Source organism: Oncorhynchus keta, chromosome 29, assembly GCF_023373465.1.
Source record: "Oncorhynchus keta strain PuntledgeMale-10-30-2019 chromosome 29, Oket_V2, whole genome shotgun sequence".
Classification (NCBI taxonomy): Eukaryota; Metazoa; Chordata; class Actinopteri; order Salmoniformes; family Salmonidae; genus Oncorhynchus; species Oncorhynchus keta.
In genome coordinates, this window is record NC_068449.1 from 15919532 (window position 1) to 15946053 (window position 26522).

Sequence of the window (26522 nt, forward strand, 5' to 3'; positions counted from 1 at the left end):
CCATAGACCTTGATGCATACTTAAACCTATGTCTTCAAGAATGTTAGCCAAAATGTACCAAATCCATTGTAAACTATACCCCTCTTTCTAACACTGATGGATAGTGTTAGAAGGTTGTTCAGGACTGACATGCAGTGAGTTAGTGTGTGGGACATATATTAGTGATATAGGTGTTTCAGTAGGCAGCCATTCAGGCCAGAGAAGCAGGAGGTTATGGTCTGGGTCAAGCCGGTCTGGCTGCTTGGGAGCCCAACAATAACAAAGACCACTCTATCCCACACGCCAGAACAGACACATCCCCCACAATCCGTTCTGCTCGTGGCAGCCCAATCATAGGTCTCTGGACAGCTTTATGACATTAGTAGAGTTCTGTCCCGGAACGTCATTGATCAGGGTGGTCTAGAAGAGAAAGCCCTGAGGATGGGAGGCCCAACTAGAAGGATGAGAGGGGAGGGGAGGGCCAACTAAGGGGACCGGGGACTGGGAAGGGGAAAACCAACTAGGAGGAGTGGGGTCTGGGAAGGGGAAAACCAACTAGGAGGAGTGGGGTCTGGGATGGGGAAAACCAACTAGGAGGACTGGGGTCTGGGAAGGGGAAAACCAACTAGGAGGAGTGGGGTCTGGGAAGGGGAAAACCAACTAGGAGGAGTGGGGTCTGGGATGGGGAAAACCAACTAGGAGGAGTGGGGTCTGGGAAGGGGAAAACCAACTAGGAGGAGTGGGGTCTGGGAAGGGGAGAACCAACTAGGAGGACTGGGGTCTGGGATGGGGAAAACCAACTAGGAGGAGTGGGGTCTGGGAAGGGGAAAACCAACTAGGAGGAGTGGGGTCTGGGAAGGGGAAAACCAACTAGGAGGAGTGGGGTCTGGGAAGGGGAGAACCAACTAGGAGGAGTGGGGTCTGGGAAGGGGAAAACCAACTAGGAGGAGTGGGGTCTGGGAAGGGGAGAACCAACTAGGAGGAGTGGGGTCTGGGAAGGGGAAAACCAACTAGGAGGAGTGGGGTCTGGGATGGGGAAACCAACTAGGAGGACTGGGGTCTGGGATGGGGAGAACCAACTAGGAGGAGTGGGGTCTGGGAAGGGGAGAACCAACTAGGAGGAGTGGGGTCTGGGAAGGGGAAAACCAACTAGGAGGAGTGGGGTCTGGGATGGGGAGAACCAACTAGGAGGAGTGGGGTCTGGGATGGGGAAAACCAACTAGGAGGACTGGGGTCTGGGATGGGGAGAACCAACTAGGAGGAGTGGGGTCTGGGATGGGGAGAACCAACTAGGAGGAGTGGGGTCTGGGAAGGGGAAAACCAACTAGGAGGAGTGGGGTCTGGGATGGGGAGAACCAACTAGGAGGACTGGGGTCTGGGATGGGGAGAACCAACTAGGAGGACTGGGGTCTGGGATGGGGAAACCAACTAGGAGGAGTGGGGTCTGGGAAGGGGAGAACCAACTAGGAGGAGTGGGGTCTGGGAAGGGGAAAACCAACTAGGAGGAGTGGGGTCTGGGATGGGGAGAACCAACTAGGAGGACTGGGGTCTGGGATGGGGAGAACCAACTAGGAGGAGTGGGGTCTGGGATGGGGAGAACCAACTAGGAGGACTGGGGTCTGGGATGGGGAAAACCAACTAGGAGGAGTGGGGTCTGGGAAGGGGAGAACCAACTAGGAGGAGTGGGGTCTGGGATGGGGAGAACCAACTAGGAGGACTGGGGTCTGGGATGGGGAGAACCAACTAGGAGGACTGGGATCTGGGGAGTGGAGACACAGCTAGGAGGACTGGGTTCTGGGGAGTGGAGACACAACTAGGAGGACTGGTTTCTGGGGAGTGGAGACACAACTAGGAGGACTGGGGTTTGGGGAGGGGAGACACAACTAGGAGGAGTGGGTTCTGGGGAGTGGAGAACCAACTAGGAGGACTGGGGTCTGGGGAGTGGAGAACCAACTGGAGGACTGGGGTCTGGGGAGTAGAGACACAGCTAGGAGGACTGGGTTCTGGGGAGTGGAGACACAACTAGGAGGACTGGGTTCTGGGGAGTGGAGACACAACTAGGATGACTGGGTTCTGGGGAGTGGAGACACAACTAGGAGGACTGGGGTCTGGGGAGTGGAGACACAGCTAGGAGGACTGGGTTCTGGGGACTGGAGACACAACTAGGATGACTGGGTTCTGGGGAGTGGAGACACAACTAGGAGGACTGGGGTCTGGTGATGAGAGGTCCACCTAAGAGGACTGGGGTCTGGGGAGGGGAGGACCAACTAGGGCTGAGGTCAAGCAGACAGGAGGCTGTATGTGCTTTGCTTTAGTTAGGTTTGGGGGTCAGAAGTATGCATGTAGAGAGGAATATTGTTCTAGCCCTTTCATTTGAAAGGGGCAATCTGCAGTTGCTACATCAAGTTTTTGACATATACTGTACATTTATGATATGTACCCATTGATTCTTGAAGAATATAACTTGTAAATGACTCATGAGCTTAGTTCAACTATCATACCCCATCAGAACCCAAAATATAAACTGTATAGCCTCAAAACATGATTAAAACTATCATTTTGATATCATGGATTGTCAGTCCTTGCATCTATGGTCCTTGCATCTATGAATTGGAGAGTTTTTACATTTCGCCAGACCCATCCCTGAGCTTTTTACCAAAACAGTGCACTTTGTAATTGTTTCAACTGCTGATTCCTGCTTTAAAGCGGAAGATGCCAAATGGTTTCAGTTTGAGCCCCCCCAACACAGGAAAGATTAGTCATTCACCATAACCAAAGAGTGGAGTCATTGACTCTTGATGTTGCCTCCTACCTAAATGTCACTTATGACAACATTAATAGTAGACCACATGGCTTCTGCATCAGGGAATATCAGAGGCCTTATCCCACTCTGGAGAACAATGGAGAGGTGTCCGCTATGGAGTAGTATGTAGCTATTTTCAGTTCATAAGCGGAATGCTTCAGATTCATTCTTTCTTCATGGTAGAATGGCGCCGGAGGGAATTGCAGCCATTTTACGGCTCCTGACCAATTGTACTGTGTTGTGTATTTTGTTTTGCGCTGAACGTTCCTTTTTTGTACGTAATGTTTCCGCCATCATTTCCTATAACTGGAAAGAGCTTCTGGACATCGAAACAGCTATCACTAACGAGGATTTCTACTTCAATGAGTTGGAGGCGAAATACATTGATTTTGCTGGACTAGTGCCTCATCCCTGACTCTTGTCGGTATTGCAATATAGAGGCCGGCGCACTTGCACTCTGATGAGATTACGGCGATGAATGAATAAATCGCCTCTATCCTCTGTTCTATTGGTGAATGTGCAAACGCTGGAAAATAAACTGGACAAGCTCCATTCGAGACTATCCTACATATCCGACATTAACAACTGTAATATACAATTGCTTTTTGGCATCATTGCTGAACAAGGACAATATAAATGAACAATATACATCTCGCTGTGTTTTCTACGCATCGGCAGGACAGAAAGGCAGAGAACGGTAATATCAGGGGTGGTTGTGTGTCTCTTTATTAACAACAGCTGTAGCGTGATCTGTAATATTAAGGAAGTCTCAAGGTTCTGCTCGCCTGAGATAGAACACCTCATGATAAGCTGTAGACCACACTATTTACCAAGAGAGTTTTCATCTGTATTTTGTGTTTATTTATTGATATAACTGTTTATTTACCACCACAAACTGATGCTGGAACTAAGACCTCTCTCAATGAGCTGTATACAACAAGAACATTCTCATCCAGAGGTGGCGCTTCTAGTGGTCAGTGATTTTAATGCAGGAAAACTGAAATTTGTTTTACCTTATTTATAAAAAGCTAAAAAAAGGATAAAAAGCTTTTCTCCACATGTAACGGCGCATTCAAATCTCTCCCCCGCCCGCCATTTGGCAAATCAGACAATAACTCTATCCTCCTGATTCCGGCTTACAAGAAAAAACTCAACAGGAAATACCAGTGACACACTCAATACGGTTATGGTCCAATGAAGCAGATGCTAAGCTACAGGACTGTTTCTCTAGCACAGACTGGAATTTGTTACGGGATTCCTCAGATGGCATTGAGGAGTTTCCTACATCAGTCACCGGCTTCATGAATAAATCAATCGACAACGTTGTCCACACAGCGACCATACATACATATCCCAACCAGAAGCCATGGATTACAGGCAACATCCGCACTGAGCTAAAGGCTAGAGCTGCCACTTTCAGGGAGCAAGACACTAATCTGGACGCATATAAGAAATCCCGCTACGTGCTCGGCCGAACCATCAAACAGGCAAAGTGTCAGTACAGGACTAAGATCGAATCCTACTACACTGGCTCTGACTTTCGTCAGATGTGGCAGGGATTGCAAATTATCACAAATTACAAAGGGATACCCTGCCGAGAGCTGCCCAGTGATGCAAGCCTACTAGACAAGATAAATGCCTTCTTTGCTTGCTTCGAAGGCAAGCAATGCTGAACCATCCGCGAGAGCACCAGCTGTTCCGGACGACTTTATTATCATGCTCTCCGTAGCCGATGTGAGTAAGACCTTTAAACAGGTTGACATTAACAAGGCTACAGGGCCAGACGAATTACCAGGATGCGTACTCAGAGCATGCGATGACCCGCTGACAAGTGTCTTCACTGACATTTTCAACCTCTTGCTGACCCAGTCTGTAATACATACATGTTTCAAGCAAAACCATCATAGTACCTGTGCCTAAGAACGCCAAGGTTACCTGTCTAAATGACTACCGCCCCCGTAGCACTCACATCTGTAGCTATGAAATGCTTTGAAATGCTGGTCATGGCTCACATCAACACCATCATCCCAGAAACCCTGGACCCACTCCAATTCGCATACCGCCCTAACATATCCACAGATTATGCAATCTCAATTGCACTCCATACTTTCCTTTCCCACCTGGACAAAGGGAGCACCTAAGTAAGAATGCTGTTAATTGACTACAGCTCATCGTTCAACACCATAGTGCCCTCCAAGCTCATCACTAAGCTAAGTATCCTGGCACTGAACACCTCCCTCTGCAACTGGATCTTGGACTTCCTGACCCTCAACACTGGAGCCCATTAGGGGTGCATGCTCAGTCTCCTCCTGTACTCCCTGTTCACCCACGACTGCGTGGCCGCGCACAACTCCAACACCATCATTAAGTTTGCCAAAGGTGGTAGTCCTAATCACAGACTAGGATGAGACAGCCTATATGGAAGAGGTCAGAGACATGGCAGTGTGGTGCAAGGACAAAACCTGTCCCTCAACGTGGGCAAGATAAAGGAGCCAATCATGGACATCAGGAGATGGAGGGCCGAACACCCCCCATTCACATTGATTTGCTGTAGTGGAGTGGGTCGAGAGCTTCAAGTTCCTCAGTGTCCACATCACTAAGGACCTATCATGGTCCAAACACACCAACACAGACGTTAATAAGGCACGACAACTCCTCTTCCCCTCAGGAGGCTGAAAATATTTGGCCTGGGCCCTCAGATCCTCAAAAAGTTAAACTGCATCATCGCTTGATATGGCAACTGCTCGGCATCAAAGTGCAAGGCTCTACAGAGGGTAGTGTGTATGGCCCAGTACATCACTGGGGCAAAACTCCCTGCCATCCAGGACCTCTACACCAGGCAGTGTCAGAGAAAGTCTCCTAAAAATGGTCAAAGACTCCAGCCACCCAAATCATAGTCCGTTCCTTCTGCTACCGCACAGCAAGCAGTATCTGAGCGCCACGTCTGACACCAAAAGGCACCTGAACAGCTAATACCCCCAAGCCATAAGACTGTTGAATAGTTCATCAAATGACTAGCCAGACTTTTTACATTGACCCCTATTCAGACCCACTAGACTCTACCCACACACACTACACACTCACACACACACACACACACACACACACACACACACACACACACACACACACACACACACACACACACACACACACACACACACACACACACACACACACACACACACACACACACACACACACACACACTTCACATATGCTATTGTTACTCTGTTAATCATACATCCTGATTACCCCAAACCACAACCACATGTACATACAGTATTTCCTCAATTACCTAGTACCCCTGCACATTGACTCAGTACTGGTACTCCTTATATATAGCCTCGTTATTGTGTTAATATTTCCTATTTTTTTTAGCGAATTTGTGTCTTATTTTTTAAAACTCTGCACTGTTGGGAATGGGCTTGTAAATAAGCATTTCACTGTATCCTACTTGTTGTATTCGGCGCATATTTAAATTTGACTCTTTTGCCTGGGGCTCTCTTCTCTTTAACAATCAAGCTGACCTCCTTTGTCCGTATCTGGACCTCCAGCCAGAGCATGGTCAGAAGTCAGATGCTCAGTTTCCATGACATGGTCAGAAGTCAAATGCTCAGTTTCCATGACATGGTCAGAAGTCAGATTCTCAGTTTCCATGACATGGTCAGATGTCAGATGCTCAGTTTCCATGACATGGTCAGAAGTCAGATTCTCAGTTTCCATGACATGGTCAGAAGTCAGATGCTCAGTTTCCATGACATGGTCAGAAGTCAGATGCTCAGTTTCCATGACATGGTCAGAAGTCAGATTCTCAGTTTCCATGACATGGTCAGAAGTCAGATGCTCAGTTTCCATGACATGGTCAGAAGTCAGATGCTCAGTTTCCATGACATGGTCAGAAGTCAGATTCTCAGTTTCCATGACATGGTCAGAAGTCAGATGCTCAGTTTCCATGACATGGTCAGAAGTCAGATGCTCAGTTTCCATGACATGGTCAGAAGTCAGATTCTCAGTTTCCATGACATGGTCAGAAGTCAGATTCTCAGTTTCCATGACATGGTCAGATGTCAGATGCTCAGTTTCCATGACATGGTCAGAAGTCAGATTCTCAGTTTCCATGACATGGTCAGATGTCAGATGCTCAGTTTCCATGACATGGTCAGAAGTCAGATGCTCAGTTTCCATGACATGGTCAGAAGTCAGATTCTCAGTTTCCATGACATGGTCAGAAGTCAGATGCTCAGTTTCCATGACATGGTCAGAAGTCAGATTCTCAGTTTCCATGACATGGTCAGAAGTCAGATTCTCAGTTTCCATGACATGGTCAGATGTCAGATGCTCAGTTTCCATGACATGGTCAGAAGTCAGATTCTCAGTTTCCATGACATGGTCAGAAGTCAGATGCTCAGTTTCCATGACATGGTCAGATGTCAGATGCTCAGTTTCCATGACATCGTCAGAAGTCAGATTCTCAGTTTCCATGACATCGTCAGAAGTCAGATTCTCAGTTTCCATGACATGGTCAGATGTCAGATGCTCAGTTTCCATGACATGGTCAGAAGTCAGATTCTCAGTTTCCATGACATGGTCAGAAGTCAGATGCTCAGTTTCCATGACATGGTCAGATGTCAGATGCTCAGTTTCCATGACATGGTCAGAAGTCAGATGCTCAGTTTCCATGACATGGTCAGAAGTCAAATGCTCAGTTTCCATGACATGGTCAGAAGTCAGATGCTCAGTTTCCATGACATGGTCAGATGTCAGATGCTCAGTTTCCATGACATGGTCAGAAGTCAAATGCTCAGTTTCCATGACATCGTCAGAAGTCAGATGCTCAGTTTCCATGACATGGTCAGAAGTCAGATGCTCAGTTTCCATGACATGGTCAGATGCTCAGTTTCCATGACATGGTCAGAAGTCAGATTCTCAGTTTCCATGCCATGGTCAGATGTCAGATGCTCAGTTTCCATGACATGGTCAGATGTCAGATTCTCAGTTTCCATGACATGGTCAGAAGTCAGATGCTCAGTTTCCATGACATGGTCAGATGTCAGATGCTCAGTTTCCATGACATGGTCAGATTTGCTGACTCATCAGACCTGGCGTCCCACCGGAGTAGAACCTTTGTCTGGGCTCCTTTCTGTGCTCCATGACAAAGCATGGGTCTGGTTACAGCAGCACAGCTTGATGTCAGGAGAACAGGCCAACACTGATCTCATTGTTTACGGTGCCACTGGCTTCCAGGTACCCACTGTGTGAGGTAACCTAACTGGCTATTGGAGACAATAGTGCACCCTGTGGCAGCCAGTGGCCAATCTATCTTGTATGTTCAGCCAACCACATCCTGATTCATGACCACTAAAGATTGGCTTCATTAACTGAATCAGAGAAAGGGGGGCTGAGTTAAATGTCTGGGATTCATATTTTAAATGTGATCCTTATATGTATTAAAGCAGGAAGTCTTTCCCAACATGTGTTAGGTGTTACTTAGCAGCTACTTCAAAGCTGTGAGCAGTTGAGTGCTGGCTGGTTCCTCCAGCAGAGAACTGGCTGTCTGTCCACTTCCTCCCAGTCCAGGGAGAGGCCAAAGAGCATGGAGAGAGAAAGACCAGAGATAACCCACGCCACTGACACCAAGCCAGGACAAAAATATGTTTTCGATAAAACTCTAAAAGTGCAGTTTGGTGTACATATCATTACACTATAGAAACCACAAACTGCTGTCATGCAGGTATAGCTAGCTAGGTCGTGTGCAAGTGGCTGTAGACAATCATATGCAATGTTTGCAAGGTTCATTTTGAGGGAATGTTTGTTCGTGGGCATAAGAGCTGAGCTTTTCAGTAGTAAGCATTTAATGGGCCACAGAGTGTGGCGTGAAACCAGGTTAATTCAAAACGGTTTGCTTTGATTTCCTTTCATGACGATCCCTTTGGAAACTGGGCTCCTGGCTGGGTAGTGCTTTGCCAGGCTCAGGCTGGGAGACGAGGTTTTTCCTCCAGACTGAAGGTCCTTTGAGGCGAAAGGGCAGAGCCCCTTGCATGCAGGTGAACCATGTGTCTTCATCATGGTCTGGCCCTACACAGAGCCTAGGTGGACCAGGCTCCAGGGAAGTTAAATGAGGGAAGTGTAAATAGAAGTGCAGTGAGTTTGATGGATTCTCTTTGCCATCTGGAGAGTTCCCTTGCTATAGAGCATCCTTGGGGCGTCCCAACCCCATTGGAAGTTGATATTTAAAATGGTTAAGGTAAGGGTTAAGGTTAAGGTTAGGTAAGGGTCATGGTTAAAGTTAGACTAACCGTAGGGTTTAGGGTAGGGATGTCACAAGGATTCTGGATAGCACTTACCATCTCCAAAGAGCGGTTCTCAAATGAGACTTGGCTAAAATGTTTATCTGTAAATTGAAGTCTCAAATACCAGTGGTGTTTCTTCTTTGACTGTGGGCTCAATAATAAGCATTGCCTGTATGCTGTTAGTTAGACAAGAACTCATGTACTGTATGAATGCAGTAAATGCATGCTGTTAAGTTACATTGATAAGAGCGATGTTTGTGTCCATATGTGAGCTGATAGGGTGAGCTTTTGATGAAGGCTCAGCCTCATAGCAGGCAGCACACACAGTGTACTTTTCCTGGCACCTGACTCATCCTCTTGACACATATTGATATATATCCACATATCCAATTCGAGCCCAAACTAACACGGCTTTTGGCCGACGATTTGAAGGTTAGCTACATCAACAAACATGCCTTGGTTACAGGAAGCCCCTGGCTGGTCTACTCCTATACATCACTTAGTGAAGTATACAGATTAGACTCTGTGTCTCAGTGATCTAGACCCATTATGTTTGTCAGATGTGTTTCCTTATTTTTCTTTTTCGAGATTTAGGGGATTATGCCGACAACCGTATTTGCCAGTGTGATGATTAAAATGTGTAATAACTCATCCTTTGTTAATGGCTCCTTCTTCAATGCTTCTTCATGCTTTTCGTCATTGCACAGAGGCTGGGAGAGATTGTCCATTTACAAATCTAAGTTCTGCTTACATTGTTGGTTTCAAATGCATGTTTTGCTAATTCCAACTGAGCTTACTTCAAAATGGAGGCAGCTAGCTGTGTCAGTCTGTATTCCATGTGTTGCATGTATGTGCTTCAGCGTTTGGCCCCTGTGAGTGTGCTGTGCTCAGAGTACTGATGAAAAGTGGGTCATTGTCTGCAGAAGTCATTATCGTGTGATCCGGTCCCTCTTGTGCAGCAGCACAGCCGGGAAAGTCAGTGGTCTTTCTCCTCAGTGCTTGGCAGCAGCTCGAAGCTCCCTGGATGGAGGGGACTTGGCATCTAGAGGGGCCACAGAATATTATCCTTGACAGGCCCTCCAAAATCTGGAATTCTCCATTAATTTCCTTGTTGAATTCATTACTCCTCATATTTGGATCAGCTCTCTCTCTCTCTCTCTCTCTCTGCATCTGCAATTGTAACAAACACACTTTATCGGATCAAGTTTCTTCTGTTTTGATGGAAAATGAAAGTGCTGTGAGTGAGACACTCTGAGCTGAGCGCTGGAATCCAGTGATTGGTTTTGCAGAGCTTTTTCCGATCCCTCTGATTATGAACAAAGTAAATCACTTGTTTCAAAAAGACCTTGAGGGGTTAAACGGAGACAGATAAATCGTTGGTGGTTTATCACTATACCAGCGAATTCCTCCTGCTCACTAGAATACACTCGCCCACACTATCTGCATACAGAGAGAGACAAACTGCCATATCAACTAGCAGACCTAACACAAACTGTTTTGGTCCTTTTGATAGAGACTCTGTACAAACACTGGTATGTGAGATGTTTCCCAGCTTCCTCTGTCCTTTTTCCCCTCACAGTCCTTGGCTCCCCTAAAGACCTGGTTACCAAAGATGTCACGGAAACCAGCTTCGCTGTCTCCTGGACGGCAGCGCCTGGTAATGTGCGCTCCTACTGGTTGAAGTGGAAGTCGTTGTACACGGAGGAGACAGGGGAGAAGTCAGTCCCTGGAGATATAACGGCCACAGTGCTGGACGGGCTCACTCCAGAGACGCGCTACCAGGTCTCTGTCTACGCAACCTATGACAGGAGACAGGGGGAGCCGCTCGTGGGTGCTGAGACCACAGATGGTAAGTCACTTCTCCTCCCTAATGTTTCCACCATACTCAGACTTACTGTGGAACCCTCTCTCTCTGTATCTCTGTGTCTGTTTCTCTCATTCAATCTCTCTCTCGCTCTCTTTCTCTTTCACTCATCCCTTCTGTCTGCCTGAGAAGATGGGTTTCTGGGTTTTTCGTCCACAGTTTACCACAGAGCTGAAATAAAAAAAATATATAGATGTAGGATATAAAAATACCCCATGACCTCAGAAAATCTATCTATATAACTGGATGTCTGATGACATTAAAGAGTGTGTCAAGATGGTTTGAGCCCTTGAAGAGATTGGATTTATGAACAGACCTTATTTTCGTAAATACACCATGAGCGTCAAGCTTTCATAGTCTTTATAATCCAGGAGTAGATAAAAAAGGTAAAAAATAAATGAAACAACTTCAGTCCTGTCACCCTGACTGTTGAAAGCAGTGACCCAGGCTTTAGAGTTATGCAGGAAACTTCAGCCCCATTTTTGGGCGCATGATGTGGAAAAAGTGAGATACGGTGACATTTCCGACTCATTCTTTGAGCTTGGAGATAACGTCAATGCTGCTGGCATTCACCTGATCCATCTGAACAGCCAACGAGATGCTTTTGTAATCAGGGTGACGTGTGTGACTGCGTGCGTTGGTGCATGCTTGTGCAAGCATGTGCACGTGTATGTTATGTATGTATATGGCCATGATGCCATGCTCCACACCTGCCCCCAGTTATCAGGGGAGATTGTGGATTCGGATAGACACAGGAGTAGACAGTGCTTCCCCTCTCCTCACAATACAGCGACCCACTGAAATGAGAAAAGCACATTGACGGAAACTCGCCCCGATTGGGGAATTCATCCGCTGGTTAGCGAGACAAAATGTGCTAATGGAAAATGTGTCTCTCCATCGTTTTGTTTATTGATTCTGGAAGGCAGGACAGGTGCAATTTACCCCGAAAACAACCTTGAGGCACCTCCGGAGGCTCGTATGGTTTATATCTATGGTCACTAGCCCTGCTGGTTCTTCCACCAGAACCACCAGCCCTTTCTCTGTCTCTCTCTCTCTGTCTCCGCTAACAGGACAGGTCCATTTGGATCAAACCACGCAGTGAAAACTTGGACAGGCTGCTTTTTTCCGTCCATAAAACTCCTCTCTCTGAAGTCTAGCTGTCTGAATATTTTCCTGAGCTCGTTTAGGGGTTTTGGCAATTCACACTTGTCCTTCCTGCACCAAAAACACACTGGGGTCATAGTATGGAAAGATAAAACACACAGTGGGTACAACCCACCACCTCAACACAATCTAGTAAAGCAGAGTCTGGTCAGTGTATGGTTTGACTGGGAAATAAAACTATGTTTGGATGGATTTGTGTTCACAAGCATATGGAAACTGAACAGATATCGCCGTGAAAAGCTTGGAGGTATCCAACCGTGTCAATGTTTAGATTGCCCAGAAGAAGCCATGGCTTCGTACCATTTTGAAATGTAGGCAGCAATTTGGCATGCATTCCAATTCTACTTTCTGCTCAAACTCGCAGCATGATACCAAAATCAATCCATCAATCATTCATTTTCTTTCATTTGTGCTCCCAGTGTCTGCAGCCGGAAAAGTTGTCGTCGTTTCCGAGGAGACGGAGAAGAGCATGAAGGTGACATGGCAGCCTGCACCCGGGAATGTTGTCAACTACAGGGTGACATACAAGCCAGCGTCGGGAGGGCGACAGCTGGCCACCAAGGTGCCCGCTGGGACCACCAACACCATCTTGAGACGCTTAACGCCCATGACCACCTACGACATCACAGTGCTGCCTGTGTACAAGCAGGGAGAAGGAAAAGCAAGGCAAGGAGTAGGAACCACACGTACGTTGGTTTATCATTAACCACAACTGAACTGTGCTCTGTGATGTTTACATTAGGTTAGGGGAGTCTTGTACAGTAGTTAGTCACTGGAGGGTTATGCAGACTCATATCAAGTACTTATCATCATCAACAACTAAATTTTGCATGAAACAGATGCTTACAGTAGGATAGCCCAGGAGAGAATAGATCTCCAAATAGGCAGCTAAGTACTAGGATTTTACTAGTCATTGTAATAGTTTAGCCACATTTTACTTCCACTTTATATTCATCTGTTTATATCAAATCTGAATTTTCTCTATTCCAGTGTCACCGTACAAAGCCCCTAGAAACTTGCAGACCTCCGAGCCTGCTAGGACCAGTTTCAGAGTGACCTGGGACCCCGCTCCAGGGGAGGTCAAGGGCTACAAGGTCACCTTCCACCCCATTGGGAATGATATAGACCTAGGAGAGCTGCTGGTCGGACCCTATGACAACACTGTGGTTCTGGAGGAGCTCAGGTAGGCTTATCCTTGGACTGGAATGTAAAGTATATCAGATGGACTGTCACATGTAATGTATTACTTTGCACAGGTACTGTCGTTTGAGCTATGCCACATTTTCATTCGTTCAGCAATTTGTTGTGTCAGTCTCTCAGTCATATCTCTCAGACAAACCTGTTGAGATGAATGAAGTGTAACTGATTTAAGTTTGTCTCACAGGGCTGGTACCAAGTACACAGTGAGTGTGTTTGGGATGTTTGAGGGAGGAGAGAGCCAGCCGTTGGATGGAGAGGAAAAGACTACTCTCTCTGATGCCCCTGAACCACCACCATATGATGGAGGTAAGGCCTACTCTCAAACCCCTCCTACATTAATAATCATAGCCAGCAACGGCAACACAGCACTACACATGAGACTACACTGGGAATAATTGATCTTATGCACAGCCAATCAACAACCGTGGGCATGGCAGCCATGTTAAAAAGTAAAGGGTCATGCGAAAGGTAAATATTTGTATTCAGGAATCATATATATAAAAAAGCTGTGATCCATTTTGGAGGCAAAGGCAAAATAACACATTTTCCTCAAAGAACCCAACAACCCTAATGACCTATAGGATTTTTAAAACTTGTTTTATTATTCTCCCTCATGATACTTAAGACCTTATATGTATATATGTTGTGTCTCCTGCGTCCATAGCCAAAGTGTGGGTATACATTTTTCATCCCTCTCCCCATAAAAACAGATGAGTTGCCCTAAATGCCATTCCTCAAAGCTAATTGTCTCACCAAATAACAGATTTAACGACTGTTCCATCTGTTGGCTGCTCGCTTTTTTTCATCACTTTGGGTTCCTTTTTCTTTTTCTGGATCCTGCGGCAGCTAAGAGCAGTAGAATTGTTGAAGCTGTTTGCAATTACCAGTGTTTTACAACCTACCGGGTGTGAGCACGTGGCGTGGTGCAGGGCAGTGAGTGACAGGAGAGGAGAGGAAAGAGAGAGAGAAGGAGGAAAATGTTATGTGTTTGATGGAAGGCTCCAGAGAGGCCAGTCTGACACTCAGCTGACTGGAAGGCCTCCTCTAATAGGGAGCAGATACAGTGACAAGACCCAGTCAGCCAGTCAGCCAGTCAGCCAGTCAGCCAGGCAGCCACCCACCCACAATAATATCATTTAATAAAGGGGACAGAACAACCCTTCTACACGCCATTTCCACCTTTCTCCTTACCCAGTACTCCTCAATTTAGTCCCCCCATCCCCAATCCTGGAGGAGTGAGATTAAGAAGGGAGTGAGGAGAGAGGGATTGGGTCTGAAGTAATCCGTTCATCAGCCTCCCTCAACTCTGAAGATATTTTACACCAGACAGTAATGGAAATGTGTCTCCTTTTCCACATTCAAAGTGTTTTTTCCTGTAAATTATAGATAACTGTTCTTAGAGTCACAGATACAATTGTGCTGTAACGCACAAGTAAACAAAACATTGAATTTACAGTGCCATAAACAGACTGGATGTGAATTCATTTATTTGGTGAAATGCATATTGCAGTCAAAGGACAAACCTCTGCCGTGGCCGATAAATCTTCCCCCTGTAGTCTCGCCCGATAGCCTTAGATAATTGTCTTTGTTACGACTGTGTAGCTAACTAAAACAGCCTGTAATCCGAACGACACACGGTTCAGTCACACTCCGCGGGACATCTATTTATCTGTGGGCCGCATGGGGAAGGAAAGACTAGTCTGTAAATCAAACATCATGTAACCTGTTTTCAATTGCAGACAGTGGCAGATTGCACAATGTCTGTGTGCGGCTGCTGCATCTGCAGTCTTAACGGACTGGGGACGAGGCCTTCTTCTCATCCCACAGGTGTCTGGAAAACAATGAGAGCTGTGCCAGTGAGGAATGCACAGTAACTCTCACCAAGGAGACCCTCGTAGATCATGTCAGGAGAGCTTATTTTTGTTGTTCCCCGGGAGAGGCTGAGCAGTGGCCAGTGAAGAACACTCCTCGGACACACAGAGAGAGAGAGAGAGAGACAGAACAGTCTCAACTTGTTGGAAGAAAAGAAGACAATAATTATATCAGCACCTGGAAATGAAATGTGTATGATGAAAATAACTTGTAACCCTAAAAATGGAATAGAAAGTGTTTTTACTGCTTACTTGTAAAGAGAAATGTGTTTTTTTTCTGTTTGGGAAGTGTGTGTGATGTACTGTGAATCAATGTCAACAATGTAATGTCAATGACCTCTTTTTCTTTCCTACTCCTTCACCTCTCTTCACACCCATGCATTATTAAACCCCTCTGAGCCATCTCCATGACATATCTGCCCTCATAACTTCACCTGTAATATAACGGAAACTGCATTATAATAACTAGAGCCCATCACTGTTCTGTTCTGTGTCTCTGACCTGTAACCTCTGACCTCTCAGATGTGGTGTGTAAGACCAAAGCCCGGGCTGATATAGTCCTGCTGATCGATGGCTCCTGGAGTATCGGCCGTCTGAACTTCAAAACCATTCGCTCCTTCATCTCTCGCATGGTGGGAGTCTTTGACATCAGCCCTGACAGGGTCCAGATCGGTAGGTTGAACCTCAGTGTGCCTAAGGTCTCACAGGATATGAGCATTCCTGCTCCCTGCTGTAGATAACACTATTGTAGCTCCACTCTCCAGTAATTCTGTAGGTGTTATAATGTTGTGTAGATTTACATGGCATCTGATCTGACAGAGGCTCTCTGTGTGTTTCTCCCAGGTCTGGCCCAGTACAGTGGTGACCCTAAGACTGAGTGGCACCTTAATGCCCACAGGACCAGGGCTTCCCTGTTGGAGGCTGTAGCCAACCTGCCCTACAAAGGAGGCAACACACTCACTGGTACTGTACTTAATCTACATCTATAACCTCAATGCAGACATTACTGTTTTATACTGTTAACTCTATCATGTTCATGCTTGTATTGGCTACTGAAAAAGGTTCCAGTTCGTGAACTTCACAATGGAAACTGTGCCACTGCTTTGATTCTTGGCAGCTGAGCTGTTTGTGTGATAGCCAGAGGGTGAAGGGAACGGAACTCAATTGTATGCTCCATTATGCAAATAAAACTTTGTTGTTCCTAATAGGCTCACAATGTATTTTATAATAATCTGCATTCTGTTTAGCTGCCTTGTTGGAAAGGCCTCAGAGAAATTATTAAACCGTATAATCAGTGTGATAAATAAATGTTTCTGTCTTCGTTGCAGGTTTGGCTCTGAACTACATCCTCCAGAACAATTTCAAGGAGAATGTTGGGATGAGACCCAACGCTCGTAAGATCGGAGTGCTGGTCACTGATGGCAAGTCTCAGGATGACATCATTGCCAACTCCCAGAACCTGCGTGACCAGGGCATTGAGTTGTATGCCATCGGTGAGTCTCTGCCATCTTCACTGGGAACTTTTCCCTTTCTTCTATTTTGACTTGATAGGACATCTGACACTCCTTGTATCCATCTCAACTTGAATAATGACAGTTATCTTTGTCGTCTTGACGTAGCGTGTGAATGCTCGAGTTGCCCTAGAATAATTGCTCTAAGACGGGATAGCTGACTTGACAGTTGTCCCTTGTTGACTCCTCCTAGGTGTGAAGAACGCTGACGAGAATGAGCTGAGGTCCATCGCCTCTGACCCGGAGGAGATCCACATGTACAACGTGGCCGACTTCTCCTTTCTGCTGGACATAGTGGACGACCTGACTGACAACCTCTGTAACAGCGTCAAGGGACCAGGTACCTTCAGCCTTCCATTAAACTCCTTGTCGTGACTGTTAATAAGGTGACAGTCTTATTGGCTATGCAGGTTAAACCCCTTAGTCTTAATACTAGTGCTTAGTGCTAAGGCTTAAATGTTCCAGAGCGGGAGCATTGATCTAGGATCAGTTTTGCCTTTGATTTCATGTTGAATAAGAGGGGAGAGCTGATCCTAGATCTTTGAGACTCTTTGTGAATAGGGGCGACGATCTGGATCTGTGTGAGGCTATAGTTATGTAAACAGGGTTTAGGTCATGGCTAAGAGAGACCCTCAATAGAGTTGCACCAGAGGAGACAACACAAGGAGCTGAATGACAGCTTAGCACTGGAAATAATATAGAATCTAGTCCTCTTTCCCCCGATGCTCTATTTTATCCTCTCTGAAATTAGAAATAGTCTGCTCCTTAATCAAATGAATGAGCTGGAACTGGATACTATGTGGGAGAAGTTCCTTTTCTTTGTTCTTTTTTTTGAAAAGGCTTAAACGTGGCGTGCAGCCATCTGGAGTAAAGAGTCTTTGTCTGTCTGTCAACTGGATTTTCTGCTAGGGAGCTGTGTCCAAATCTGTGAAAGACAACTCAAATGCTTGGTAAACAACAGGTGTAGACTAACAGTGAAATGCTTACATACGGGTCCTTCCCAACAATGCTGAAAGAGAGAAACTAGAGAATTAACAGAAAAGTAAAACATGTAATAATAAAAGCTTAGTAAATACACAATTAGTTATGATAACTTGGCTACATACACAGGGTACCAGTACCGAGTCGATTTGCAGGAGTACAAAGTAGTGAGTTGAGTTAAATATGTACAGGTACATATACAGTTGAAGTCGGAAGTTTACATAGACTTAGGTTGGAGTCATTAAAAATAGTTTTTCAACCACTCCACACATTTCTTGTTAACAAACTATAGTTTTGTCAAGTTGGTTAGGACATCTACTTTGTGCATGACACAAGTAATTTCTCCAACAATTGTTTACATACAGATTATTTCACTTATAATTCACTATATCACAATTCCAATGGGTCAGAAGTTTACATACACTAAGTTAACTGTGCCTTTAAACAGTTTGGAAAATTCCAGAAAATGATGTCATGGCTTTAGAAGCCTCTGATAGGCTAATTGACATAATTTGAGTCAATTGGAGGTGTACCTGTGGATGTATTTCAAGGCCTACCTTCAAACTCAGTGCCTCTTCGCTTGACATCATGGGAAAATCAAAAGAAATCAGCCAAGACCTCAGAAAAAAAATTGTAGACCTCCACAAGTCTGGTTCATCCTTGGGAGCAATTTCCAAACACCTGAAGGTACCACGTTCATCTGTGCAAACAATAGTATGCAATCTGTACAAACAGGTATAAACACCAAGGGACCACGCAGCCATCATACCGCTCAGGAAGGAGACGCATTCTGTCTCCTAGAGATGAATATACTTTGATGCGAAAAGTGCAAATAAATCCTAGAACAACAAAGAGTCTCTGAAGATGCTGGAGAAAATATTCACAGTAAAACGAGTCCTATATCGACATAACCTGAAAGGCCACTCAGCAAGGAAGAAGACACTGCACCAAAACCACCATGAAAAAGACAGACTACGGTTTGCAACTGCACCTGGGGACAAAGATCGAACTTTTTGGAGAAATGTCCTCTGGTCCGATGAAAGAAAAATAGAACTGTTTGGCCATAATGACCATCGTTATGTTTGGTTGAAAAAGGGGTTGTGGGGGTGTTGTGGGGGACTTTGCTGCAGGAGGGACTGGTGCACTTCACAAAATAGATGGCATCATGAGGAACAAAAATTATGTGGATATATTGAAGCAACATCTCAAGACATTAGTCAGGAAGTTAAAGCTTGGTCGCAAATGGGTCTTCCAAATGGACAATGACCCCAAGCATACTTCCAAAGTTGTAGCAAAATGGCTTAAGGACAACAAAGTCAAGGAATTGGAGTGGCCATCTCAAAGCCCTGACCTCAATCCCATAGAACATTTGTTGGCAGAACTGCAAACCTGACTCAGTTACACCAGCTCTGTCAGGAGGAATGGGACAAAATTCATGCAACTTATTGTGGGAAGCTTGTGGAAGGCTACCTGAAACATTTGACCCAAGTTAATAAATGTAATGCAATGCTACCAAATACTAATTGAGTGTAAACTTCTGACCCACTGGAAATGTGATGAAAGAAAGAAATATAAATATTTAAATAATATAAATAATAAATATTATTCTGACATTTCACATTCTTAAAATAAAGTGGTGATCCTAACTGAGCTAAAACAGGGAATTTTTACTAAGATTATACATGTCAGCTTCTACACCTGCATTGCTTGTTGTTTGGGGTTTCAGGCTGGGTTTTCGTACAGCACTTTGAGATATCAGCTGATGTACGAAGGGCTATATAAATACATTTGATTTGATTTGATTTTGATTTGATTTGGTCAGGAATTGTGAAAAACTGAGTTTAAATGTATTTGTCTAAGGTGTATGTAAACTTCTGACTTTAACTCTAACTAGGAATAAAGTGACATATAATAAACAATGAGATCCTATGCTTTGGGTTGATTTGACCGCCTCTCTCCCATTTTCCCTGATAGGAGGTGGCCCCGAGGCACCCACGGACCTTGTGACCTCAGAGGTGACCCACTATTCGTTCCGTGCCAGCTGGACAGGCCCTGAAGGTCCAGTGGAGAAGTACCGTGTGGAGTACATGACCTTGTCTGGACGCCCTCAGCAGGTACATACCTTTAACCTCCACACTAACTCAACCCTATCAAAGACCAACCCCTCTGTTACTCTTCCCTATCAGCCCCCCAAACCCCTCTGTCCCTCACCCTCTATCAACCCCCAAACCCGTCTGTCACTCCCCCTCTATCACAAATCCCTCTGTCACTCCCCCTCTGTCAACCCCCAAGTCCCTCTGTCACTCACCCTCTATCACAGGTAATCCAAGATGGCGTAGCAATCGGACGTGTGTTTTGTCTTGTCCCGTCCTGTCTAGTGTAAATATAGTTTTCTTCGTTTTTTTTTCTGTATATATTTCGTACATATTTTAATCTCACTTTCAAACTAGAGCTGAATATACTCTCCTGCAACCCGCATCACCCAATGTGGTACGGATCTGCTTTTTCTATACTTTACTTTAGAACCGTCAGAAGCTAGCCAGCTAACTAGCTACTACTCAGTTAGCCATTGCTAGCGGTCTTCAAAGCTAACTAGGACACCAGCGCGACATCAACCCAGAGCATATCAGACTGCTCTTTCTCTACCACATCTCCGGATTCCTACCGCAAGCTCTGAACCTTTACACCGGATCATCGCAACTAGCTAGCTGCAATCCGAGTGGCTACTCCTGGCTAACGTCTCTGTCCCAAAACAAGCTACAGTTAGCCTTGAGCTAAGCCCATCTCCCGACTAGCCGAAGAGGCCCAACAATACCTCTTTTGCCAATTGGCCTGGACCCTTTACTGCCGACACGGAGCCCCGCCCGATCCATCACGACTGGTCCGCCGACATAATCGTCCGAGGTGGTTTCAACAGGCTTTTTCGTTGCGACATCGCCAAAGATCCATCTGCTGGCCAAGGCCCGCGAGCTTTCTGAAACGCTGTGTCTCCAGCTCACCCAGCGCATTAGAGCTCCTGTAGCATAATCCTGGGCTACAATTACCCGGGCCCACAACCGGTCTGTCGATGTCACCGCAAGAAGAGGAATAAACAGACTCACCCCATCGCGACGTCCCCCAAAGGTTAGCTCTCTAGCCCTCGCTATCTCCCTGCTTGCTAATTCGGCCTGCTAACGGTTAGCTTGTCTAGCCCGGGCCTACGAACTGTTAGCTTGTTAGCACAGGCCTGCTAACCATCTGGCTCACTGCGTTCTAAACACTCTGAACCCATTTACTTTCTATCTCTCTTTGATTTTTATTTTTTGTTTATACCTTCCGGAAACCTGCATCACCCACTGTGATACGGAATCGCTATCACCTTTAATTTTTATTTTATTTTTATGACACACTCAAGAACCTCCAGACGCTAACCAGCTAACTAGCTACAAGCTATTTAGTCATTGTTAGTTTTTTTTTTAAAACCTGGATAACACTCGCCAGCCCAGCTTCCCTGCCCATCCACCGCTGCCCCCTGGACACTGATCTCTTGGCTACATAGCTGACGCACGCTGGACTGTCCATTAATCACGGTACTCCATTCTGCTTGTTTGTTTTATCTGTCGACCCAGTTGCCTAGTCAACGCCATTTTACCTGCTGTTTGTTGTGCTAGCTGATTAGCCTCGCCTACTGTTTTTAGCTAGCTTTCCCAATTCAACACCTGTGATTACTGTATACCTCGCTGTATGTCTCTCCCAAATGTCAATATGCCTTGTATACTGTTGTTCAGGTTAGTTATCATTGTTTTAGTTCACAATGGAGCCCCTAGATCCACTCTGCATACCCCTGTTACCTCCTTTGTCCCACCCCCACACATGCGGTGACCTCACCCATTACAACCAGCATGTCCAGAGATACAACCTCTCTCATCATCACCCAGTGCCTGGGCTTACCTCCGCTGTACCCGCACCCCACCATACCCCTGTCTGCGCATTATGCCCTGAATATATTCTACCATGCCCAGAAACCTGCTCCTCTTATCCTCTGCCCCCAACGCTCTAGGCGACCAGTTTTGATAGCCTTTAGCCGCACCCTCATACTACTCCTTCTCTGTTCCGCGGGTGATGTGGAGGTAAACCCAGGCCCTGCATGTCCCCAGGTACCCTCATTTGTTGACTTCTGTGATCGAAAAGTCTTGGTTTTATGCATGTCAACATCAGAAGCCTCCTCCCTAAGTTTGTTTTACTCACTGCTTTAGCACACTCTGCTAACCCTGATGTCCTTGCCGTGTCTGAATCCTGGCTCAGGAAGGCCACCAAAATTCAGAGATTTCCATACCCAACTATAACATCTTCCGTCAAGATAGAACTGCCAAAGGGGGCGGAGTCGCAGTCTACTGCAGAGATAGCCTGCAAAGTAATGTCATACTTTCCAGGTCCATACCCAAACAGTTTGAACTACTAATTTTGAAAATTACTCTCTCCAGAAACAAGTCTCTCACTGTTGCCGCCTGCTACCGACCCCGTCAGCTCCCAGCTGTGCCCTGGACACCATTTGTGAATTGATCGCCCCCATCTAGCTTCAGAGTTTGTCCTGTTAGGTGACCTAAACTGGGATATGCTTAACACCCCGGCAGTCCTACAATCTAAGCTAGATGCCCTCAATCTCACGCAAATCATCAAGGAACCCACCAGGTACAACCCTAACTCTGTAAACAAGGGCACCCTCATAGACGTCATCCTGACCAACTGGCCCTCCAAATATACCTCCGCTGTCTTCAACCAGGATCTCAGCGATCACTGCCTCATCGCCTGTATCCGCCACGGAGCCGCAGTCAAACGACCACCCCTCATCACTGTCAAACGCTCCCTAAAACACTTCTGTGAGCAGGCCTTTCTAATCGACCTGGCCCGTGTATCCTGGAAGGACATTGACCTCATCCCGTCAGTTGAGGATGCCTGGTCATTCTTTAAAAGTAACTTCCTCACCATTTTGGATAAGCATGCTCCGTTCAAAAAATGCAGAACCAAGAACAGATACAGCCCTTGGTTCACCCCAGACCTGACTGCCCTCGACCAGCACAAAAACATCCTGTGGCGGACTGCAATAGCATCGAATAGCCCCCGTGATATGCAACTGCTCAGGGAAGTCAGGAACCAATACACGCAGTCAGTCAGGAAAGCTAAGGCCAGCTTCTTCAGGCAAAAGTTTGCATCCTGTAGCTCCAACTCCAAAAAGTTCTGGGACACTGTGAAGTCCATGGAGAACAAGAGCACCTCCTCTCAGCTGCCCACTGCACTGAGGCTAGGAAACACGGTCTCCACCGATAAATCCATGATTATCGAAAACTTCAATAAGCACTTCTCAACGGCTGGCCATGCCTTCCGCCTGGCTACTCCAACCTCGGCCAACAGCTCCGCCCCCGTAGTTCCTCACCCAAGCCTCTCCAGGTTCTCCTTTACCCAAATCCAGATAGCAGATGTTCTGAAAGAGCTGCAAAACCTGGACCCGTACAAATCAGCTGGGCTTGACAATCTGGACCCGCTATTTCTGAAACTATCTGCCGCCATTGTCGCAACCCCTATCACCAGCCTGTTCAACCTCTCTTTCATATCGTCTGAGATCCCCAAGGATTGAAAGCTGCCGCAGTCATCCCCTCTTCAAAGGAGGAGACACCCTGGACCCAAACTGCTATAGACCTATATCCATCCTGCCCTGCCTATCTAAGGTCTTCGAAAGCCAAGTCAACAAACAGGTCACTGACCATCTCGAATCCCACCGTACCTTCTCCGCTGTGCAATCTGGTTTCCGAGCCGGTCACGGGTGCACCTCAGCCACACTCAAGGTACTAAATGATATCATAACCGCCATCGATAAAAGACAGTACTGTGCAGCCGTCTTCATCGACCTCGCCAAGGCTTTCGACTCTGTCAATCACCAAATTCTTATCGGCAGACTCAACAGCCTCGGTTTTTCGGATGACTGCCTTGCCTGGTTCACCAATTACTTTGCAGACAGAGTTCAGTGTGTCAAATCAGAGGGCATGCTGTCCGGTCCTCTGGCAGTCTCTATGGGGGTGCCACAGGGTTCAATTCTCGGGCCGACTCTTTTCTCTGTATATATCAATGATGTTGCTCTTGCTGCGGGCGATTCCCTGATCCACCTCTACGCAGACGACACCATTCTATATACTTTCGGCCCGTCATTGGACACTGTGCTATCAAACCTCCAAACGAGCTTCAATGCCATACAGCACTCCTTCCATGGCCTCCAACTGCTCTTAAACGCGAGTAAAACCAAATGCATGCTTTTCAACCGATCGCTGCCTGCACCTGCATGCCCGACTAGCATCACCACCCTGGATGGTTCCAACCTTGAATATGTGGACATCTATAAGTACCTAGGTGTCTGGCTAGACTGCAAACTCTCCTTCCAGACTCACATCAAACATCTCCAATCAAAAATCAAATCCAGAGTCGGCTTTCTATTCCGCAACAAAGCCTCCTTCACTCACGCTGCCAAGCTTACCTAGTAAAACTGACTATCCTACCGATCCTCGACTTCGGCGATGTCATCTACAAAATGGCTTCCAACACTCTACTCAGCAAACTGGATGCAGTCTATCACAGTGCCATCCGTTTTGTCACTAAAGCACCTTATACCACCCACCACTGCGACTTGTATGCTCTAGTCGGCTGGCCCTCACTACATATTCGTCGCCAGACCCACTGGCTCCAGGTCATTTACAAGTCCATGCTAGGTAAAGCTCCGCCTTATCTCAGTTCACTGGTCACGATGGCAACACCCATCCGTAGCACGCGCTCCAGCAGGTGTATCTCACTGATCATCCCTAAAGCCAACACCTCATTTGGCCGCCTTTCGTTCCAGTACTCTGCTGCCTGTGACTGGAACGAATTGCAAAATCGCTGAAGTTGGAGACTTTTATCTCCCTCACCAACTTCAAACATCAGCTATCCGAGCAGCTAACCGATCGCTGCAGCTGTACATAGTCTATAGGTAAATAGCTCACCCTTATTCACCTGCCTCATTCCCATACTGTTTTTATACTGTTTTTATTTATTTACTTTTCTGCTCTTTTGCACACCAATATCACCAATATCTCTACCTGTACATGCCCATCTGATCATTTATCACTCCAGTGTTAATCTGCAAAATTGTATTATTCGCCTACCTCCTCATGCCTTTTGCACACATTGTATATAGATTGCCCATTTTTTTCTACTGTGTTATTGACTAGTTAATTGTTTACTCCATGTGTAACTCTGTGTTGTCTGTTCACACTGCTATGCTTTATCTTGGCCAGGTCGCAGTTGCAAATGAGAACTTGTTCTCAACTAGCCTACCTGGTTAAATAAAGGTGAAATAAAAAAAAATAAAATAAAAATAACCCCAAACCCCTCTGTCATTCCCCTATATCAACTCCCAAACCCGTCTGTCACGCCCCCTCTATCACAAATCCCTCTGTCACTCCCCCTCTGTCAACCCCCAAACCCCTCTGTCACTCCCCTTCTATCAACCCCCAAACCCCTCTGTCACTCCCCTTCTATCAACCCCCAAATCCCTCTGTCACTCCCCCTCTATCAACCCCCAAACCCGTCTGTCACTCCCCCTCTATCACAAACCCCTCTGTCACTCACCCTCTATCAACCCCCAAACCCCTCTGTCACTCACCCTCTATCAACACCCAAACCCCTCTGTCACTCCCCCTCTATCACAAATCCCTCTGTCACTCCCACCTGAGGATGGAAGGATGAGGATGGAAGCAAGTTGTAAAGGTTTTGTTCTCAATGACTTACTTTGCTAAATAAAGATAGAAGAGATGACATACTGTAAGTATTCACCCTGACCCCACACCTAACCTACATGTAGCTTTGAGGACATTATGGGCAGGTTTTTGGGAAGACTTTTTCATTGTCCTGGGTTTAGTTCTAGCCTCTGATCTGCCAGATACTAGAGGGAAACCCCAGAAACTCTCCCCACTTCCCTTCCTCAAGCTTGTGTTGGCTGCTCAGTATGAGGGTGTTTGGTAAAATGGGTTTGGCAGAGGGTAAGACCACAAAATACAAGGCTTTCAATTTAGAGTACTAGTAGCAAAAAATGTTTGTTTTGTTTATTTCATATCCCTTTATCTGACAGCTGCAGGGTCTTGGCTCCAGTGTACTATAATGGGGTAGCTAACTTACAACTTCTTGGAGTCCAATTACATTTTTCTAAGTATTTATTTTATTCCAACTCTCATGGCTTTGTGATGCAGTGGTCTAGTGTGTGATCAAGGTTTTGTTTGTTTTTTACTCTTCTAAATAGAAACAGAGTGGGTCGGAAAGTGTGGAGTTTGTTCAGAGTTCCTACAACCAATTTCTGACCCACCACCTGGATTCGGTCCTATGTAGCAAAATTTGAAAGATAATGAAATTGTAACCCTACTTTTGAGAAAATGGCTCATGAGTATTTTGGTACAGCTACTGGAGAGTTCCTCTTTGTCTACACCCATTCAACATCGTTCACACCCTCTTAAGCCGTAGCCACACCCATCTCTCTAAGGATTCACAGTGTAGTAAACAACCAAAGATTTCAAGACTGAAAGTAGTAGAGTAGAAGCAAAAAGTAGTAGTAAAAATAAACATTATCTAGTCCTTGGCCTATATCCTAATCTGACTTTGGTGCAGGTCATACTGTGCTTCACATTACCGTATCTGGTAAACAAACACTATATAAAATCTAAATGTATTTGTCACATGCGCCGGATACAGAAGGTGTAAACGGTACAGTGAAATGGTTACTTGGATAGTGGAGTCTTTTGTTTATACATGTAGCTAGCTAGTTAGCTAGCTAAACAATGAACCATAATCCCAACTCTA

General features: G+C 46.0%; 1 protein-coding gene across 3 annotated transcripts in view; it reads left to right on the top strand.

The window, feature by feature from the left end:
* The window catches only part of LOC118362340 (collagen alpha-1(XII) chain-like), a 98720-nt gene that overhangs the window by 18605 nt on the left and 53593 nt on the right, over positions 1 to 26522 (top strand). For 2 of the 3 annotated variants that reach the window (XM_052486114.1, XM_052486113.1), the window contains exons 14-22: positions 10655 to 10924; positions 12523 to 12789; positions 13094 to 13286; positions 13488 to 13609; positions 15697 to 15846; positions 16018 to 16137; positions 16503 to 16667; positions 16879 to 17025; positions 19641 to 19780. In XM_052486114.1, coding sequence (XP_052342074.1) covers positions 10655 to 10924; positions 12523 to 12789; positions 13094 to 13286; positions 13488 to 13609; positions 15697 to 15846; positions 16018 to 16137; positions 16503 to 16667; positions 16879 to 17025; positions 19641 to 19780 — 1574 coding nt within the window. The remainder of the gene's footprint in view (positions 1 to 10654; positions 10925 to 12522; positions 12790 to 13093; positions 13287 to 13487; positions 13610 to 15696; positions 15847 to 16017; positions 16138 to 16502; positions 16668 to 16878; positions 17026 to 19640; positions 19781 to 26522) is intronic. The other variant, XM_052486115.1, reaches the window with a different exon arrangement.